The sequence below is a fragment of the Lepidochelys olivacea genome (assembly GCF_965140295.1).
Source record: "Lepidochelys olivacea isolate rLepOli2 genome assembly, chromosome: 11".
In the NCBI taxonomy this organism is placed as follows: domain Eukaryota; kingdom Metazoa; phylum Chordata; order Testudines; family Cheloniidae; genus Lepidochelys; species Lepidochelys olivacea.
Genome location: NC_140421.1, coordinates 38,782,607 through 38,803,954, shown reverse-complemented (window position 1 = coordinate 38,803,954; position 21,348 = coordinate 38,782,607). Strand labels below are relative to the sequence as shown.

At 43.2% G+C, this 21,348-nt stretch overlaps 1 protein-coding gene across 5 annotated transcripts; it reads right to left on the bottom strand.

Annotated features, from left to right (window-relative positions):
• Positions 1-2,373: 2,373 nt before the first annotated feature.
• DHRS9 (dehydrogenase/reductase 9) lies at positions 2,374-19,399 on the bottom strand. Of its 5 annotated transcripts, none has more exons than XM_084643578.1 (6): positions 15,400-15,470; positions 10,572-10,673; positions 9,339-9,687; positions 4,972-5,230; positions 3,936-4,099; positions 2,374-2,826 (listed from the first exon to the last, which is right to left on the bottom strand). In XM_084643578.1, exons 2-6 carry the CDS (start codon positions 10,575-10,577, stop codon positions 2,600-2,602), a joined length of 1,005 nt encoding a protein of 334 aa, XP_084499704.1. In that variant the 5' UTR covers positions 10,578-10,673; positions 15,400-15,470; the 3' UTR covers positions 2,374-2,599. The 5 variants fall into 5 exon arrangements, with proteins under 5 accessions (XP_084499704.1, XP_084499705.1, XP_084499706.1 ...); XM_084643579.1 differs by having other exon boundaries at positions 10,572-10,676; positions 15,400-15,449; XM_084643582.1 differs by having other exon boundaries at positions 2,599-2,826; positions 3,950-4,099.
• Between the last annotated feature and the right edge of the window lie 1,949 nt (positions 19,400-21,348).

Sequence of the window (21,348 nt, the reverse complement as noted above, 5' to 3'; positions counted from 1 at the left end):
GAGATATTTTCACTTGTTTTGCAGGACAATCCTCATTGACATTCCTCCCTTTTTATTTCTTTCTCCAATTGTACCTTTTCTTCTTCTCTTTGTCATAGTCTGTCTCTCCTGCTGCTTCTTTCTGACTCCACCTCTCTCTCTCTATAAAGGCGACTGATGTACGGCTCCCCAGTACATGCCTGGCAGTCTGGACCTGCCCAAAGATTCAAAATGTCTGTCACATATGATTTAACATTGTCAGGATATTCAGCATATAATGCAAAACATAGTTAAAATGACCCCCCACTGCACTATTCTCCATCAGAAGTCCCAGGTTATTCCTGGAGGAGCATTCCTCTAGGTCTTTTTGCTGTCAGGTTGCATCCCTATTTTGAGATGTCACAGGCCTTCCCTGACTGAAAACAGGTGTAGTAGAAAAAAAAATCTAAAGGGAGACTAAGTACTCCCTGTTTATGCTGAGAATCCTGGGTTCTGAACTGTGTGAAAACTTTTTGGAGGGGTTTAAAGGTCCTGCTTATCTTCCCCAAACCAGTGACTAAATGGCACTCTTCCACACAGGTAGCTTTTTCACCTGTGACAGAGATAATTTGTCAGTCTCCTGAGCACTCTCAGAACACAAGATATGAGAGAACACAACAGAATGGAAATTACTTAGGCAAAATGTGAGCTCGGGTTGTGACATTCTGAGAGAGTGTAAAGCCTGGCCCAAGACAGCTTGTCATCTACAGAACGCCGTACTTGAAAGCTGGCATTTCTCATCACTTCCATAGGCTTATTTCGTAATCGAATCTCTAGGTCTGAGAAAATACATGGAAAAATGACAGTGCTTGAAGGCTGGCATTGGGAAAGGAAATGAGATGTACAAATCCCCAGGCGCAAAGAAGAATCCAACATTCTTCATGCTAGACACAAGAACATTTTTAAGGTGTATGTTTCGTACACCATGGTTATAATGACAGGGAGTGTGGTATGTTGGCTAGAATAGGGAAGTGGGAGTCAGGACCAAATAGGATTGCCAACCCTCCAGGATTGACCTGGAGTCTCCAGGAATTAAAGATTATCACATGATGAAATCTCCAGGAAAACATCTAACCACAATTGGCAACCCTACCCCTGAGCTACTTTTATTTGCGGTATGACCTGAGCAAGTCCTGTCATCTCTCTGTGCCTCAGATTTCTGATCTGTAAAATGGACATTTAAGGATTTACCTGCCTGAAGGGGTTTTATGGTCTTAATTAATCTAGGTTTATAAAGCACTTTGAGAGATGTAGCTTGAAAGATGTTATAGGAGTACAAAATATTATTAAAGTACCTTCAAGTTCATTAAAATCAGTCACTAAATCAGATAACTGAAAAGTAGTCAATGTGAAAAAGGTGGTGATTGTGGGAATAACAGATCAGTGAGTCGTACTTCAGTGTCAGGTTAATAAGCTAAAAAATAATTACAAACTGATATGATATGGGAAGGAAAATTGTCTTTCTAGTCTACTAGAATTCTTTGGCGGAGTCAACTAAATAGTGCATAAAGGAGAACTGGTCAACACAATTGATCTGGACTTTCAAAATGACTTTGTTAAAGTCCCTCACAAGAGGCTATTGAGGAAATTACACTAAGTAGTTACTCTGTGAGAGGTAAAGGTCTGTCATGGATTAAGTACTGTCGGGAGAAGGGAAAAGAGGAATGAATGGTACATTTTTAGCATGGGTGTGGAGGTTAATGTTGAAGGAGGCCTGGGTCTCACTTTCACTCCACACCTTCCTGCTCCCGTTGGGGTAGGTAGCACCAGCAGATGTCCTAGCAGAGAGCCCCACATGACTAGTGAAAGATTAGTCACATCTTGGGTGCCGGTCAAAACGTGAGGCTAAGAAGTACCAATTAAATCTGATTACAGAATGAGAGTCCTCAAATTCCTAGGATTAAAACCAGCAGAAGATTAAATCACAGACCCCTCCCCCCCAAAAAACTCAGAGCGGAGACCAAATTGCCCTGCAGGTTGCCAGTATCCTTGTCACTGATCAAGGTTAATATTTCTCATTCCCATTTTCAGCCCCTGAGTGAGTAACAGACCGTTCATGTTTGTAGTGTTTTATGATTGGGAAGTGCCCAATCTGAGTGTGGGTGCTCAGCACGGACTGCAAACCTGGCATCTTTTAGGTTTCACAAGGTAAGCCCCCGAAATCACTGGTCATTTTGACCTCTCTAATTCATATTTTTCAGACTAAAGAAAAATCCAACACGAAATATTGTAAGGTTTGTAGCTGGTGATTTTTGGCCCACTTTATAACACTTTATGTGCTTAAAGCTGGATGACACATGAAGGATTGGTCACTTCTTTGCAACATTTCCTTTTTTATTGATTCTTTGATAAATGTGGCCTGGCTTATACATAAGATTAAAAATCTGGCTACAATATGTATCACAGATTTGAGAAACAGGCACTCTAAAAGCCTTTCGAAATATAAAAAAAAATAGGTGTCGGGCTCAGTTTGGATCAGCAGGCAGAGGGCTAAAAGAACGGGCCGGTTCTCATTGACTCAGAGAGCAGGGCCTCCCCCCCTCCCCCGTTCAATGGGAAAGTGTAAATAAAGGAGGAGAATTCACCCCGCAGTGGGGTCAGCAAGCTCTGCTTTGTTTCTCAGGAGTACAAAGTCCTGTAGTGCTGCAGGCATGCTGGAAAGGGGGATCCAAAGAAGCTTCGCATCCCAGCCCGGGGAGTAACGTGAGCGAGGATTAATGCTCGTTAGCGCATGCTCCATACATTGCACAACCAGTGAGAGGTTTGTGTTCTGAAGCCTCTGAACCAGTTTTTCTTTCCTTGCTGCATCTGCAAAAATCAAGGAGGACTTCACTTCAGTGGCAGGACCTAAAGGAAAGGACAGCTAATTCTATCCCATTTCCTCAGCGTGCATTTGTGATGGTTACTTTGATTTTCAGTTCTGGCATGGCAGAGCCAAATGGCAGTTGCTGTTCTCCCCAAGACAAGGAGGAAAAGCGGTCCATATTAAGGGCCAAGTCTGGTCATTTTTACTCAAGCTAAGTAGTAATTTGCTCCCTGAATATTCCTATTGATTTCACTTGTGGAGTGGGGTACTACTTAAACTGAGCAAGGGTGGCAAAGCCTGGCTCATGACGTCTGTGGAAAGTCAGTCAGTCGTTTGCTCAGAAGAAGGAAGAGACAGAAGTAGAATTGAAGGGGACATAGACATTTCTGGTGCCAGGTTCAGTGCTGGTGTAAATGGGTGCAACTTCATTGACTTCAGTGGAGTCTACCTGCTGATGCCAGCAGTGAATCTGGCTCACTGGGATGGGAGAAGATACAAAAGGCAGCTGTGGAGAAAGACACTAGGGGAGGAGGGTATAGGGAATTTCCAAGGGTTATCGGATAAGCAGATCCCATTTCAAGCTGGATTCAGCAATAATCTCTCTGTCAGAGGAGCTGATCCTGCAGTGAGCTTTCTGCAGGTGCAGGGATCTGTCTATGCAGAGCCTATTGCCAGAATGTGGCCTTAGGTTTTTTCCATGGGTTCCATCACCATAGTATCTAATAGGAGCAAAGAAGGTTTGTCCTTGAATTGCCGAAAACTGGTAGTAGTGGGGAAGACACACACATCTCTCTCCTACCCTCTCATTGTTTTCTGCTTGCATCTTTGGGTCAAAGGTATGTGCATATGCATATTTGTTTGTTTAAGGGTCACATGCCAAGCTGACCATTCAAAACTCAGATGAAATCGGAAGGGGCAGAAGGAACAAAATAATGATTATTTTGTGCATAGTCATTTTACGACGTCTAGCATTTTAAGCTTCCATTTTTACATCCAATTTCAGAAGAAAGAGGTTCACTGTAAATCAGAAAAGTCTGGGCCATTTTCCAAGGATCCTGAAGCTGAAAATGCCATGGTCCCTTCAATACAAACTAATCAAGTAACGTCTCACCTTTCTGTACATACCCCTCTCCATATTGTTTTCTAATGGCAGGAGGAAGTTGATTCCAAATGGCCTCCCTTTCTTCGATGACCTTTTTTCGATTGGATAGTCCAGTTTTGAACAGCCCAGGTTCAATGCAAGAAACCTTAACTCCAAAAGCTTTCATGTCCCGTCTGCAGAAACAGCAAGTTAATGATGTCATTGCTATTTTAGACAGCATTGTTAATAGCTGATGTATTTATATCTGCACGAATTTTCTTTTCCTGTCTCTGTAGCTCATTGTGCGTATTGGTAAGGCCAAGATCAAACTGTAAGTAAGTGTTATCTAGTGGTGAGCCAGTGTGTAGCCAGCTCAGGGAAGCAGCCACTGTTTTTATTTATTTGATGTCCTTTGCAATGATACACAAAGGGGCCTGTACATACAAGACTATATATATATATATATATACACACACACACACACTTTAAACTTCAAAAGTTGCCTTTTGTTGTAGTTTTAAACTAAAATATGGGTCATTGCTTTTTTTATCTGAGTTGGTTCACCCATCCATAAGACTGCCTGTCTATTACATGAAGTTCTGCTCTTAGTCCAAGCATTCTGGAATATCTTGCTGTGCGCTGTTTAAAAAACAATCACAAAAAACACCCTCCCCCAGGAAAAAAACTCCTACCTGCAAAAAAATTAGGGTTAAAAGGCTGAGAAAAGCCCATGTACTCAGTTGAAGAGGCTTGAGGAAAAAGCAATAGTTACAGCCCAACTTTGTTAGGATAATTTTAACTATAACACACGACTATCTGGCAGGTATTTCCTCAGGATAGCGCTTCTGGGACTTTATAAGTGACCTTGCATTTTAAATTATGCCAATTGCAGTGCATACTGCAGTCATCTAGACTCTGTGTAAATGAGAATCAGACCCAATAAGGCCTCTTAATTCTTAGATTCCCCAACTAGCATTAGTTACCCCTCTGCTGGGTACTAACTCACTATCAAGTCTCTCAGCATTATCAAAAATGTATTATTTCCTCAAAATTAACATTACTGTACCTTAAACTGTCATTAAATCCTTCCACCCCAAACTTGGAAGGAACATAGCCACCCCCCCAGACTGCCAGGCGACCTCCAGTGCTGGATATGTTTACTAGTCTCCCTCTGGCCTTTTTTACCAAGGGAAGCAAATGTAATGTAACATTTATGAGGCCAATTAAATTAGTTTCAATTGGTGCTCTGAAGTGCTCAATATTCAACCAGTCTGTCGGCGCTGATGGTCCCATAATCCCTGCATTGTTGACCAGCCCCCACAGACCTGCACAGAAACAAACAAAAAATTAAAGTAGTGATTTAGGAAGCAAATATTCACCTCTATGTAATATAAAGAGGAGCCAAACCGACTGAGAACTCATCAAGAACTGTCTGAGAGCCAGATGGATTACAAGATGGGCAGGGACTCATACATAAGATACCTCTATATCTCCTGCAGCCTTCACCATTTTACCTGAGGCTTGCATTTCACCACCACTCTTTCCAAACCACTTCACAACCTGTATTAACATTTTCCTTTGATGACCTTTGAAGGTGTGTGGGTGGGTGGGAAGTCTGGGGGCTTTGGAAGTCAGTGGGACAGTGAGGAGTTAGAAACAAAGAGCTATAATATTTTTGACACAGCTAAAAGTAAAATATCCAGAATATCAGGGTGGGGTAAGATGGTCTGGATAATATAAGAGACCTAGACTTGCAACCAAAATTGAAGTCAATCTTTTTGAAAACAGCTAAGAGCACAATAATCAATATCATGTCTCCCTCCACTCAATATACGATTGCAGTGGAAGGCTTGCATCTCCTAGTTACAATAATCTCAGAGTCATTCTGTAGACTCTCTTCTCATGGCTTCTCTTCTATCTCTTTCTGTATTAACAGAGCAGTTAAAGTTGAATTGCAGGACTGTATTAGGCATCTTTTTTTGTATGGGTGCTCCATCCAGAAAATATTTATTCCCCAAAGGAGCTCCCATATCCTGGCTTCTCTTTAGTCACAGCAATGTAGTATGGTGAAGGACCACTTAACAAAGGTGTTGGTATTAACATTGGCATAACAGATTTGTAGTTATTTGCCTTCGGAAGCTAAGTGCTTTCTTAACTCAGCTGCCCTTAGACTGAGTTTCCAAGAGCTGAGCTCAGGTTTCTCTGCCCTCTTATCTTTGGAAATGTGTCCAAAAAATTCTTCTATTACACATGTGTAAAACTGCCAGCTTTAAAGATTCATAACTTTAAAAATCCTGAACTGATATTTTCAAACTTGGATTTTTTACATTTCAGTGAAGCCTTTCAAACAAGATAAATCTGAAGTTTTGTTCTTCCATCATTAGTGTTGACATTGACATAGGAAAGTGAATTTTTCTTATAATCACAAAACTCAAAAAAGAATTGAACGGATAATCCTCCAACATTACAGCAAAAATCACCTTTAGGTTTAGACCAAATGTTGAAAATTTCAACCGCAAAACAACTTGTTTGAGCAAGTTATAAGCAATTAAAAAGGGAGCGAGGGAGGTTAGTCTGGAAGTTGCATGTTGCAAGTTCCAAGCTGCATGGTTCAACGGGCCAGATTCTGTTTCATCTTACCTCTGAGCAGTGCTTTTATTCCACCAGTAGCCCCATTGAAATCAAAGCAATCAATCAATTAACATGAGTAACAGTATCAGAATTGGGTCCTATGAAGGTAGCCTCTGGATAGTTAATATGGGATTGCATAGGAAATATTTTATGGCTGGATAAATAACTGATTGAGGTGATTAATATGTAAATGAATAATTTGTTCAATGAATTTTGTCTCTTTTCCTATTTGAAAATGATCTGCACTCAGAGCCCAATTTTCAAAAAAATGCATTTAATATTCAAAATGATCCACTAAATAAAGTTCTATAAATAATAATGAGTCTGTCTATTGTTCATGAGCAGTTTGTTGAGAGTATTCAATATTAAAAATCTTTTAACTCTGTACATAGCTCTCACGGTATACTTAAAGAGCAAAAGAATGGCCACCCTGGTTCAGACCAATGCTATATAGCTAGTTCTGAATCCTGTCTTCTGACAGTTGCCAGTGTCAAATGCTTCAGAGGAAATGAACAGGGCAATTATCGAGTGATCCATTCCCTGTCATTCATGCCCACCTTCTGGCAGTCAGAGGCTTAGGGATACCCAGAACTTGGGGGTTGCATCCCTGACCATTTTGAATAATAGCCATGTTGATGGAACTATTCTCCATTAAACTGTTTTTGAACTCAGTTATACTTTTGGCCTTCACAACATCCCCTGGCAAAGAGTTCTACTGGTTGACTGTGTGCTGTGTGAAGAAGTACTTCCTTTTGTTCGTTTTAAACCTGCTGCCTATTAATTTCATTGGGGACTCCTGGTTCTTGTGTAATGTGAATGGGTGAACAACTCTTCCCTATTCACTTTCTCTGCACCATTCATGATTTTATAGACCTTACTCATATCCCCCTTTTAGTGTAGATGCTGACTCCGTGGGTGCTCCGGGGCTGGAGCACCCATGGGGAAAAAATTAGTGGGTGCTCTGCACCCACTGGCCGCCAAGCTCCCCTCACCCCCCCCACCTCCTCCTCCTCGCTGAGCATGCCACGTCCCTGCTCCTCTGCCTACCTCCCAGCACTTCCCCCCAGCTGCTGCCAAACAGCTGTTTGGCGGTGTGCTGGGAGGGAGGGGGAAGAGCAGGAATGTGGAGTGCTCAGGGGAGGAGTCGGGGAAGAGGCAGGGCCGGGGTGGGCATTTGGGGAAGGGGTTGGAATAGGGGCAGGGAGGTGGCAGAGTTGGGATGAGGAGTTTGGGGAAGGGGTTGGAATGGGGGTTGGGCAGGGGCGGGGCCACATTGAAGGGGTGGAGTGGGGGGGCAGGGCCAGGGGCAGAGTGGGGGGGGTCGAGCACCCAGTGGAAAGCAGGGAAGTTGGTGCCTATGCCCTGTAGTCATCTTTTTTCTCAGCTGCTTTGCTCTCTAACAGGGGACTTCGTTCTGCAAAGTGCTGATCACTCTGGCACTGATCCAGCAATGCACTTAAGGATGTGCTCAGCTTGAAACACATAAACAGTCCCATCAAAGTCAATAAAATTCAGTTTCCATTGTGAATATTTGTCTACTTTCCAACAATGTTCTCCAATATTCACCTAAAATTAACTGAATCCATAAAGATTCCTTCCAGTGAAGTCATCCATTAGAATATTTGTGGAAAGCGATATAAAAGAGACAACACAGCCAAATACAAATTTCAAACAAATATCCCGAGGGATCTATTTTGCAGTTTTTATCCATGCCTCTTAAACAGTTGCAATTCACGTAAGTGTAACCTCTCATTGGAGTTTGCTCAGCTCCTAGAGCTCTCGACTGAGCTTCCCGGGATTCCTACCCTCTGGACTATAATAATAACGGCTACCAGAGCCCTCTGACACCATTTCCAAGCATGCTTGGAGCCAGGGGTGGAGATAGAATGGTTTAGAAACCCTTGCTGAGGTCAATAGGGTGGTTTGTGGATGAGGTGATATGGACAAGCAGTTTACTGGGCCAGTGATGAGCCGGGGCTGCTCAGCCCCTCGATGGGGCTTTGTCCTGACTCAGAGACAAAGGGACCAGTTTTTGTTTCAGTTTTGAGTTTGGGAGCGGAGCGAGAAGCAGACCAACTCAGGGGATCTTTGATTAACTTCCCCTCCCTACAAAGGAGAATCTTTGAATTGCTGTGGAATCTAGTGCATGGGTCAGGCAGTTCCAGCTCTGCAGAGACCAGTGTCCACAGTGATAGAGATCCAACCCACCAAGACCTCCATTGGACTCCCAACCAGAGAGCCATGACAAGACTTTGCCCACCTAAGGGTAAAGACACTGTAAGAGGACCATTTTGTTTTTATTTTAGTTGGCCAACAGTGCTACAACACTCATCTCCAAACTCACCCCCACCATATCACCTACCTGCGATGTGCCAGCTGTGGGCTGGAAGGTGTTGTGCATGTTGAGAGGTGGGGAATTGGTTGATTTATTCATGTTTTAGTACTTATTAGTTAACCCTAACCTTTTCCTTCCCCAGAACCTATAGTCCTGCTCCCAGTAAAGGTCACTGCTGTTATATTGTTATTTTTGGATGTGTCATTTCTTTACTGGGGTTTATGTTGATGTATTTAATTGTTTTGCATGTGCTGGGTTTTATACTTCTTGCTAGCAATGGTAGTATTAATGTTCTCCAGGGACAGCAACCTTGTGTCACAGGCACAGCAAGGAGTCATCTTGGGTGGAGACACCAGCATCACTAAAGAGAGCTCAGGAGAGGGGAGAAGCCAGCATAAAGGAGGAGGTATGAGCCACACCTTAGGGAGGGGCTACATAGGAAATAATCCAGATCTTCTGTCACTCACCTGCTGACCCCACTTCAGCTTTAATCCACTCAGCCACCTTCCTAACATTGTCTGGATCTGTCACATCCAGCAACACTGTTTGGAGCTGCTCTGAGGTTGCTGCTTTTAGCTCCACTGCTCCCGCTTCAGTCAGACAACTGGCAAGAACTCGAAATCCTTTCTTATCAAAAGTCCTTGCTGCCAGATTTCCAAATCCCGAGTCACATCCAGTGATGAATATATATTTGTCTGTGAGATCTCTAATCTTCTGCCCATCTTGTGCCTTCCATCTCCACCACAAATAGAAGACGGCCAGAAAGATGAGGATGTGGAAAAACATTTTCACTAAAGACTTCTGGTCCCTTTTCTCCTGAAACAGAAAGAACCAATGAAGGGAGGCTTTCCCCCACTTTTGTTCTGAGTTCATTTAAACAGGAGAGGACACAGCTCCTTGAAGTGACTTCCTCAGTGTTCTGCACCTATAGGATTATTGCTTGATTAAAATGAGGACAAAAGCTAACATGGCAAAAATTTTATGATGGGATTTTACAGAATAAAAGGACCCTTGAACACTGCATCCCCTTTTCAGAGCCTCAGCTCCAAAGGAGACATAGTTGAGATGTAAAGAGTTTAGAGCAGGGCAGCAAAAATGAAGGCTGTATAGAAGGAGACTGACAAGACTGGGCTGCACTCACTCCTTGATTTGTACTAGCACAATAAAGCAACTGGCAGTGCAAGGTCTATGAGGAGCAGGGGTCCAGCTGCACAAGCCACCCCCAACCTTCCTCTTTGCAGCACCCCAAAAATGTGGGTAGGGCCATCGTGGAAGGGAGCAGACCAGCACAGCACATCGCACAATGGGGTCCTGATCCAGGACTACAGCTCCTAGGTGCTATGGTAATACAGGTAAAAATAGATTATAATCACAAATATGCTGATTACTGGGATTATGCATTTCTGGGGGACAGTCCACTAGCAGAGCTCCTCCCAACTGGAATCTAAGACTGTCTTTCCCAGACAGAGTCCCAGAGGAGGATGGTGGCACTTGTCCCCCTCAGGGAGTAAATTTCTCCTCTAGTACATTCGTCCCATGAGTTCAGGAGGGTGCAATTTGCATCCCTGCTCCTTTAGAAGTGAATCTGACCATTCAACCCTGTGTTGCCTTTTGTGTTTGGTAAGAGTCTACCACATTTTGGGATCGACTGCAATAATAAGAATAATGAGCAAATAATAAATAATTAACAATGGACATACCAGCATTCATTACAGTCAAAACTTGAGTGAAAAACAATTGGTTGTGCCTCCTCATCTAGGGCCATGACACAGAAAACAAGACAATGAAATAATCTGGGAGACCTGCTAAACAGAGAGAAGGTAACTTAGTATTTTTATACACTGCATATAGACACTGCTATCTCACTGCTGCAGGCAGTCATTGCTGCTACATTCACTCTGGCCAAATTCTCCATCTGGAAGAAGACAAAAACAACCAAACAGTGCAAAAGCAAAGCACATGCATTTAACCTGTTGTTCTGTATTGTGGGAGGGAGGGATGTTCCTGTATTGTATTGTGGGAGGGAGGGGTGTTCCTTTCTTATCCCCACATGTAATCACTTTATGCCCTAAAACACAAGGACCCATATATCTTTTGCCTGATTTCCTAGCTAATGTGGCTGCTTGTCAGAGGCTGCTCAAGACAATCTGCTGCCCTAGGTAAAACTTCAGTGTGCTTGCTCCCTCCTAGGGCAGTAGATTTGGCCTGGTTCCGCCTCCATCATGACAGAAGAGTAGCCAGGGCAAATGTAAGTGAGTGGTGTTGTGACGGGGCACCCTGGGTTGCAATGCCACTCAGATTTGGCCCAGCTAATTCTCTGTTATGATGGAGGGTCGGCTGGACCAAATCTGCCACCCTAGAGAGCTGCCCAGAAATCTGCTGCCCTAGGCTGTTTCCTCATTTGCCTATAGCTAGAGTGGCCTGTGTTACATGTTATGCTTGTCTTCTTGTAAATATCTTTGATGGAAGTGGGTGCAGCCTCTTGCATTGCAAGGTGTTGCACATAAGTGTTGCAGAACAGGATACATACATATACTAATTTGTGTTGCTTAACTTTGCTGTCCCCTGTGACTTCAGTTGTGGGGAGAGGTCACTGAACTAGATAAACAAATGCTTGATCCCAGTGTGGTTAAGTATATTTTGTTTGTACATTAGAACAAGGAGTTCTAGTACGTAAACTTATGTATACACAAAAGAATGTTGCTTTTCTCTGTGACCTTTAATCAGCTTCTTTGGAAAAATAATTCGGTTTATCATAGTGCAGATGGGTGAGGCACTGCTTGGGTGTGTAGAGAGCCACAGAGGATACACAATCTAAGGGTGTGTCTACACCACAATTAAACACCCCCTGGCTGGCCTGTGTCAGCTGACTCTCAAGGGCAGTGGTTCTTAAGCTTTACTGCAGCCTGTACCCCTTTGGTTCTCAAAATATGTTCTCGCACCCCTTATCAAAAATGGTTGAAGTAGGTCAGTTCTTTAAACCTAGATATATCATAACTATAGACTGAAAGAGATAGAATTATATACCATATATACTCGTTTGTAAGCTGAATTTTTTTTTAGTAAAAAAGGGAAGCACAAGAGAAGGGGGTCGGCTTATGAACGGGTATAGAGAGCGGGAGAGGTGGGATGCAGCCCCACCCCCCAACAGAGGGGGCAAGGAGAGGCAGCACAGCCAGAAGAGCCAGGAGGGAAGAGGCGGGGCCAGAGGCTCTCCGCTTCTGGCCACGCTGCTCTTCCCCCAGCCTCGAAGCAGCTGCAGCTCCGGGGCTGGCAGGCTGCGACTGCGCCGCCCGACCCCACCCACCAGAGCATGCTCTGGCCCCGCCTGCCGGAGCAGGCTGTGACTACGCTGCCTAGCCTGCCAGAGCAGCTCTGGCTAGGCCAGAGACATCCTCCCCTGGCCCGCCCCAGCTAAGGTGGGATGGGGAAAGTGTGGGGGTCTCGGGCTAGGGGTGGGGTCATGTTGGAGTTGGTCACAGGGGTTACTCCCCTGACCCCAGCTTTTCCTTCCTCCAAAATTTCCCCACCAGTTCTGGCATGCCGGGACACTTTGTTTACTTAGGTTTACCTCTGTGCCTGTGGACGTTAGAGGTAAACAAACCATCTCGGCCTGCCAGCGGCTTATCCTGATGGCCCGGTTGCCAAAGTTTGCTGACTGCTGAATTATAGGGTCAGCTTATGACTGGGTCATAAAAATTTTCCATTTTTCCTTATCCATCTTGGGGGGGCTCAGCTTATAAACAAACTGGCTTGTGATCAAGTATGTACAGTATTTATTTTAATTTCACAGTAAAATTAAGAATACATGAAAAATTACACACTTTAAGTTTACCAACTCTTCTGCTGTTGCTTTTGTTCAATGATGTTCGAGAAATGAGGAACTTTTTGAAATAGCCACACACATGTCTTCACTCTCATTTAGGCGGTTTCTGGCCTTTGTTTTGATGTGTAAGGGTGATGAAAACCCTCACACAAGTAGGTAGTCACAAATGGCACAAGGATCTCCAGTGCTGTCTTCATCAGTTGTGGAAACGGTGCTAGTTGAGGACACCAGAAGTTTCCAAGCTTCATTTCGCAAACTCCATTTGGATTCGGCCATTGGCTCGTAATTCAATGAGATCTTTCATCAAATCACTATTGTTGATGGAATCCAGGTTAAAAAGAAATGGATCCAGTATCCACTTCTTTTCTACATCAAGATCTACAGTAGAAAAATATCCTTGGAAAGAGTCACTCAACTGTTGCAAATGCTTTGTCACTTGAGTTGCGATGGTCATTCCTTCATTTTCTGAAACAACTGTTTGTTGTACTTATGTGCCTGGGCTTAATTTGTGTTTTCGATGATTTACCATCTAAAAAAATCTGGCATGTCTCACACCCCCCAGAAAGGGCGTCTTGCACCCCCCAGGGGCGTGTGCACCCCAGGTTAAGAACCACTGCTCTGGGGGGGATCAGGCTGCGGGGCTGTTTAATTGAGGTATAGATGTTAAGGTTCAGGCTGGAGCTGGGCTTTGGGACCTGGTGAGGTCCCACAGACCAGCTGCAGGTGTTTAATTGCAGTGTAGACATGCCCTAAGGTTCTAGTGTGTCTCTTCTCACCTAAGCAGTGTCTCATCATCTACACTGCTATTTATGCCTGTGCTGGGAGGAGTTTGCAGCTTCTGTACTCTGCTCCCTGACATGAGGAGTGTACAGTGTAAACAACCCTTTAGACTGAAATTCAATCTAATCATTTTGCTTTCTTTGAAATCAAGATTTTGGAATGAAATTTTTTTCTTTTGAAGCATTGAGTTGAAAGAATAATTTTATGTCAAATCATTTCATTTCGATTGAAAATGTCCTAATTTTTCTGTTTTGACATTTCCAATTTGAAACTTTTCAGAATTCTTCATTTTTTGTGAAAAATTGACATTTTGACTTTTGGCTCCAGTTTGGAATGGAAAGTAATTTTGAATTATAAAAATGTCCTGTGAAAGGAAAATTCCAAATTTTCAAACAGCTGTAGTCAGTACAATTACATTTCTCTGTATAGTGAAGTTCTATGAGTGAGACCACAAGAAAGTAAGCTGGCTTTATGTAATGAGCTCCCTACCAAGGTCATCAGTTGTGATAGAGGTTATGATGTTTATGGACCAAAACCACAGACCTCCCCCCCTTGATCTGAAGGAGTAACTCCACTGGCTGATGGTGATAGTAGACACATACATTATATGCAGGCAGCCAGCCACAAGAAGGAGACAGGAGCACACAGATTTAGCCATTGTATTATAGCTACTGTACCTAGCAGTTCAACTTATTCCCCACACAAATAAGAAATTTCATTTCATTAAATGAAATGAAAATTGATTCTTATCAGCAAAGAACACCTTTCAGAAAGGCAACTCCTCTCTTCTAACTGGCAAAGTTACAAATTACATACTTTTTCTTAATGGTCAATTTACTTTCTTCAGTTCTGCTTGGGGTATTTCATTTCCTTCTCCAAAATCATGCACCGATGAAGGAAAAATATTGTAACTATGTAGTGGCATCTTACAGGACAGACATGCCACTTCTGCTTTTGAACAGTAAAACCTCAAAAAAAGTAGAGGGTAAAACCTGTGTTGGACAAAGTGAATACTAAATATCTCTAGCAAGTTTCCTGTGAACACCAAGAAAAAAGTGAAGACACACATTTTCATGGCACTATACCTGAATCAGCAGGAGCTTTGAAGCACTTTCTGTGCACAGCCACACTTCAAGAATCTTGCATTTGTGGCAATCTTGTGTTAATACTTCTAATTCAAACTGAGAACAAACTTTTTTCAGAAGCATAGTGTAGGGGCAAGGTTGCGGAAGATTGGTGAGGAGCTAAGTGGTGGACTGAGTACGTGACTGGATGTAAGCAGAGGATGCATGCAGTTTCAATGAACTTTGACAGACCCTGCCAAAAGCTATTGTAGCATAGCTCAGCATTTTTGCCTGTAAACGAGTCAGTTTATGTAATAAGCATAAATAATACATGTAAGAATGTAACCAGCTGTTGACCCCAGGTAACCCTGAGATAAGAGCAGAGAATATAGCGCCGCAGAGGACGCCCCCCAGCGGAGTCCTGTCTGGTCAGCTGTCCCGAACGGCCAGAGTCCCTGGCAGCCGCTCCGTGCGTCCTAGGGGCTCCCCGTGCAGATTGGGGCGCAAGTTCTTCCTTCCTTCAATAAAGAATAGTTTACTATTCTTGGGCCTGAGCGTCCTCCTTTTGCTGGTATCTTCCCGCCGGCCCTCGCGGCCACACATAGCAAATAGATTAAGTCCCTGCCTCTCAGTGAGCTCATTTGAGAGGGAGAGACAAAAGTACCCTGTTGTTCAAAATTTCAAAACCAGATGAAAGTATTTCCCTGGCAATTGTAAAAGGCAAAGTATCACCGAACTGGAAACATTTATCAGTAACTCTAAATGAATCAGATTCAGAAAAGCGTTTCCTTTTCTTCCCCTCTATGTCTAAGGTTAGAGCCAAATAAATAAAATGCTTACATGAAAAATTTTACTCACAACTGATTTAGGGGAGATATGGTCTCTTGAAGGTAGTCACTGCCTTGTTTTTCTGTCTCTGTTTAGGGAAGATATGTTCTCTGTGTGTGCTTACTTAAGGAAGTAGTGCTGAACCAGGAAAAGACTGGTTACATCGGTTTCACAAGTCAGTTGTCATAAACAGCGGCTCTGTCTTGATCATTAGAAGGTTGGATGAGCTTGATTAATGTTTGTTCCTTATTCATGTTTGTTATATGATCCATTGCTGGGTATTATATATGTCACCTGTGCACTCCGAAATGAGCCAAAACTTCACTGTTAGCGTAGGCAGCTACGTTGGTTTCAGAGGTTCTTTGATTTGATTCTAGCAGGGCCACAGAGCTTTTTGGGGACGTGCGGCAAAATCTGAAAATGAGCCCCTCCCATCCTTCCAAAAAATTACCACAGGGGGGAGGAAGGGTTAGAGAGTCAGTGTACCCTGCAGCAACAGTGTCCCATGAGGCTGGGTCCTGCTCCCTGCTCTGAACATTGTGACCTGGTGTGTGGAGTGGCATTGCCATTTGGGTTTGGCCCAGCTGCCTCTCTGTCATGGTGAAGCAGCCTTCATGGCCAAACTTCAGTGGTGCTGCAGCCCTGTGCACCTGCTTGCAAGACCACTTGGTTTGAGGAGAGGATGGGGCAAAAGTGTCTTTCCCCTGACTCCTGGATTCTAGAGTGGGGCAGATAATGAAAAGAATTCACCGTGACCATTTCCTTGCATTTAAAAATGAATTTGCTTGGATTGTTCATTTAATATTAGTGTTAACATAGCACCTGGATCCCTCAGTCATGGACCAGGACCTCATTGTGCTAGGTGCTGTACAAACACAGAACAAAATGGTCCCTGCCCCAAGAGGCACACAATCTAAGCATAAGATAAAAAACAAGAGATGGGTACAGACAGCTTGATGGGGGAATACAAGGAAACAATGAGACAGTATTGGTCAGCACGATAGGCAGAGGTCTCAGCACACCAGCAGTCAGGTGTTTTGTAGGTATCACAGCAAAGGAGGGTTTTGAAGGAGGAGAATGTGGTAATTTTGCACATGTTTATGGGGTGATCCTCCCAAGCACAAGGGCCAGCATGGCAGAAAGCACAAAGGGGCTTTTAGGGAATTTAACCGGTGGGTGATGGAGGCTGACACCATGGGCTGATTGGAGGGGACAGTCAACATCTTGATAGTGAATGAGGGATGACAAGTAGGGTGGGGATAGACCATAAAGGAGCTTGAAAATTAATGCAAGCAGCTTATGTTTAATGTCATAGAGAAAGGGGCTCCAGTGGAGGGACTCAGAGAAGGGTGACATGGTCAAAGCAACAGGCTAGGAGAATGACCTTTGCAGCAGCATTCTGAATGGATGTAAGTGAGGTAAGATTAGTTTGTCAAGGCCAGAGAGAAGGATGGGCAGTAATTGAGATGTGAGATGATGAGTGCCTGGATGAGAGTTTTAGCTGCTTGGATGGGTAGAAATGATTGTATCTTAGTGATGTTTTGCAGAAAGAATCAGCAAGATTTAGACATAGCCTGGATGTGAGGACCTAGACAGAGTTCTGAGTTGAAGCTTAGGTTACAGCTCTGGGCGACAGGCAGGGTGGTGGTGTTGTGTTCAGCAATTGAGAAAGCAAGTGGTTGGGAGAGTTGGGGAATGGCTTGGAGCTCTGTTTTAGCCATGTTGAGCTTGAGCTGGTGGCTAGACATCCACAAGGAGATGTCAGAGAGACACGCTAAGATTTTAGTTTGGACAGGAGACTGGTCTGGAATAGAGAAATCTGTGGGTTGTCAGCATAGAGATGGTAGCTGAATTTGTCTGCAGATGAGATTACCCAGAGATAAAGTGTAGAGGGAGAGGGGAGGAGATCAAGGGCAGAGCCCTGTGGGACCACCACAGAAAGCTGGAGGAATGATGATGAGGATCCTCTGAAGATCACACTGATGGCACAGTTAAAGAGATAGGAGGAGAACCAGGGGAGAATAGGGTCATGGAAGCCAACAGTGGCTGACAGGTTAAACGGGATGAGAATAGAGACTGGTTTCTGAACTAGGAAGTTCGTGAGACTTTGGTGAGAGTAGTTTCCTCATCCAGTGGAGTTCTTGTCTGTTTTGTGTATGTTTTCTATAATATTTTAGTGATTAATTTTACTGGTAGCAATGGAAAGAAAAATGATAAATGTTAAGAATATATTGAAGGATATTTGTGGAAAGTGCCTTTTGAATTAATAGCTGAACAGTTATATTGGAATTCTGATTCTAAGAGTTCTGCTCATGCAATCCAGGAAAAGAATCATACCATGTGACCAAAACTAACCAACATAACCTAATTTTGAATATTGGAAATGTTTGAGAATTATTTGCCGAAATTACATGACAAATTATTCTGCATGGTAAATTAAAAAGACAATTGCAAACGATTCAGTCATGTACCCATCTTGTTCCTTTTTTCTAAATAACTTATGATTTTAATTTAAATTTTTAAAAGATATGAAAGTATATAATGTTACCCTAAAACAATAGGGTAAAAATGATCCATGGATATCTGCAGATAAAAAGCAAATATCCATGGATTTGCAGGGCTCTATGCATATATAGAGCCATGTTATTTTATTTACTTTCATTCTTATCATGCAGAAATGGAAAGGTCGCAATAATGTATTTTCTTTAAGCTGGTCTGTCCACAATTTTCTTTTTTTGGACCCACTCCTGCAATTTTTGCTAACACTAGCAAAGACTCCCATTAAATGGAAACTTTGTCTGCTCTGCAGCCTTCAGGAGCAGTTCCTGTATTTGTGACCTGGTGATTTCTTTTCATTGCTAGATGAATAACTGAAGAGAACACACCAGTGAGAAAAGTCAGACGCTAAGCAAAGTATGTAGTCTTTTTCCAAGGCCACAGATTTAGCATTTTTGAAGTACCAGAAGAAATAAACTGTTGTTCTCAGAAGTGGCAACACGAGAATAAGCTATTTTGACATGCATGGTAATGAAATGATCAATATCCCATTGAAGCCACACACAGAAAAATAAATGCTTTTAACATTCATCTTATGGAAGCTTTGATTGATTGTTGGTTCTTTTCATTTCATTTCATTTAGAAGCTAGTACTAGCTAATGTTAAATGTATTATAGCTCTTTTGACTAAAGACAGTGTATAAGCATGGCAAGGTGGGTGAGGTAATATCTTTTATTGGACCAACTTCTGTTGGAGTGAGAGACGAGCTTTTAAGCTTACACAGAAAATAAATTACCTGAAGAAGAACACGGTTTAAGCTCAAAAGCTTGTCTCTCACCAACAGAAGTTGGTCCAATAAAAGAGATTACCTCACCCACCTTGTCCTCTATTTATAACTCTGCCGTTGCAAGAAACGCCAATCCATGCAGTGTAAGTGAACTGATCAGGGATTTTCCTGCTACAATGAACATATGCTAATTTGCACTGCATATTTACTACTGCCAGTGTCAGAGTTAGGCTTGGCAGAATTTGATTTATTTTTTATAGTTTTGATAGATAATATTAATGTTTATTTTTACTTTAATTTTTTATTGACTTACATTTTCACAGTTGTGGGAAATTATTGGGGGAAGGGATGTCACAGGGTGCTCTACTCACCACTTGTCTGGCACCTCCTCCTAGTCACTCTGGGGATTAGCTCTTGAGGTCAACACCCCTTTGTATCGCTGCACCTCTCTCTCAGGTCCGCAGCTCCTCTCTCATCCAGGAACAGCAGCATCCTCTTAGTGACTCAGTCCTCCAGCTAGGTCACTCAACGTTCCCCCTGCCGGGTACAATCCTTCCATTCTCACAGTGACTCAGGCAGTCTTTCCATTCACTACCCTGCTTGTGCCACTTCCCCAGTGGTGGGTGGGGGAACCCAGACACACCCTCTACTCTGGGTTCCAGTTCAGTGACATTCAGCCCAGCAGTTCTCGGCTTTCCTCTCTCAGCCCTCACTGCTCATTCCCTGGACTGCTTCCTATCACTCTGGCTCCCCTCCTTTCCCTGAGTGTACTGCCTCCAAAACCTCCTCCCTCTTCCCAGGGAGTGACTGCCTTTTCCCAGCAGCTGCCCCTGTCTGTTACCAGCTTCTTGGCTTTATAGGCCCCGCTTATTCGTACACAGCTGGACCTGCTTGCAATCACTTCCCTGCTCCCTGGCTCTTTCTTCAGGTGCATCCTGAAAGTTTGAGTCTGTGAGCTAATAGGCCTACCTGGCCACCTTAACAGCTTCCAGTCCTGTCTGGGGTTGAGAGCCCATCACATGGGGTCAAACAATAATTATTTAATGACAGTAGATTTTGAGATTCAAGAAGTTAAAGCTTTATAACCGTTAAAATGTTATACCAATAAATTAAAAACCTGCAGGATCTTATAAAAGGGAAAAAGGCAAAATACCACATTTATTGTGAATACAGAAAGAATCATAGTAAGCAGTTAGTTATAGCTATAACATTCCATTCAATCTCACATTTATTCACACATTCATTCATACAAACACACACACACACACACACACACAGATTCTGCAAGGTTGTTATCATCGTTACCAGACTTAGAGTTGCTCATGCCAAGCCACTGGCCAGGTGGCCTGGACATGAGGAGGGAGCAGGGCCTTTTCAGATGCTCATCTGATGCTCCTGGGAGTTGGTTTGCAGAATCAGACCCCAAAGTTCTCACTTTCTAGAGTCCATTTTTATAGGAATTTCTTCCTATGCCAGTCTATGGGAATTGCTTCGTCATGCTGTTGCTGAATCAATCAGCAGATAGCACATTCCTGTGACAGCTCCGTACTGCTAGATTTTATCTTGTTCTTTGGTTCTCCCATTCTTGAGGCTGTTGGGTGGATTCCAGTCTGCCCTCCAGGGGGTCCTCTGGTTATTTCCACTTGACGCCTTCTTCAGCCAATGGACACTGATTCTTAGGCTGGCACCTCCCTGATCATTCAGTTATTATCCACACCAAGCATCCATCCACATACATCCTCTATCTCTATTTTAATCACAATTGTTAATACAACAAAAAGGCAGGGAATCTCTGGGTGCTGCTTCTGTTGTTACAGAGTATTGCTTTGAGTATCTCTCTGGGTGAATTGCTTTGAGAACAGACTCTGTCTTTTTCATAGATTCATAGATATTTAGGTCAGAAGGGACCATTATGATCATCTAGTCTGACCTCCTGCACAATGCAGGCCACAGAATTTCACCCACCACTCCTAAAAAAGACCTCACACCTATATCTGTGCTATTGAAGTCCTCAAATTGTAGTTTGAAGACCTCAAGGAGCAGAGAATCCTCCAGCAAGTGACCCGTGCCCCATGCTACAGAGGAAGGCGAAAAACCTCCAGGGCCTTCCAATCTGCCCTGGAGGAAAATTCCTTCCCGACCCCAAATATGGCGATCAGCTAAACCCTGAGCATATGGGCAAGATTCATCAGCCAGATACTACAGAAAATTCTTTCCCGGGTAACTTGGATCTTACCCCATCTAAAAACCCATCACAGGCCATTGGGCCTATTTACCATGAATATTTAATTACCAAAACCATGTTATCCCATCATACCATCTCCTCCATAAACTTATCGAGTTTAATCTTAAAGCAAGATAGATCTTTTGCCCCCACTACTTCCCTCGGAAGGCTATTCCAAAACTTCACTCCTCTGATGGTTAGAAACCTTCGTCTAATTTCTAATCTAAATTTCCTAGTGGCCAGTTTATATCCATTTGTTCTTGTGTCCACATTGGTATTGAGTTTAAATAATTCCTCTCCCTCTCTGGTATTTATCCCTCTGATATATTTATAGAGAGCAATCATATCTCCCCTCAACCTTCTTTTAGTTAGGCTAAATAAGCCAAGCTCCCTGAGTCTCCTTTCATAAGACAAGTTTTCCATTCCTCGGATCATCCTAGTAGCCCTTCTCTGTACCTGTTCCAGTTTGAAT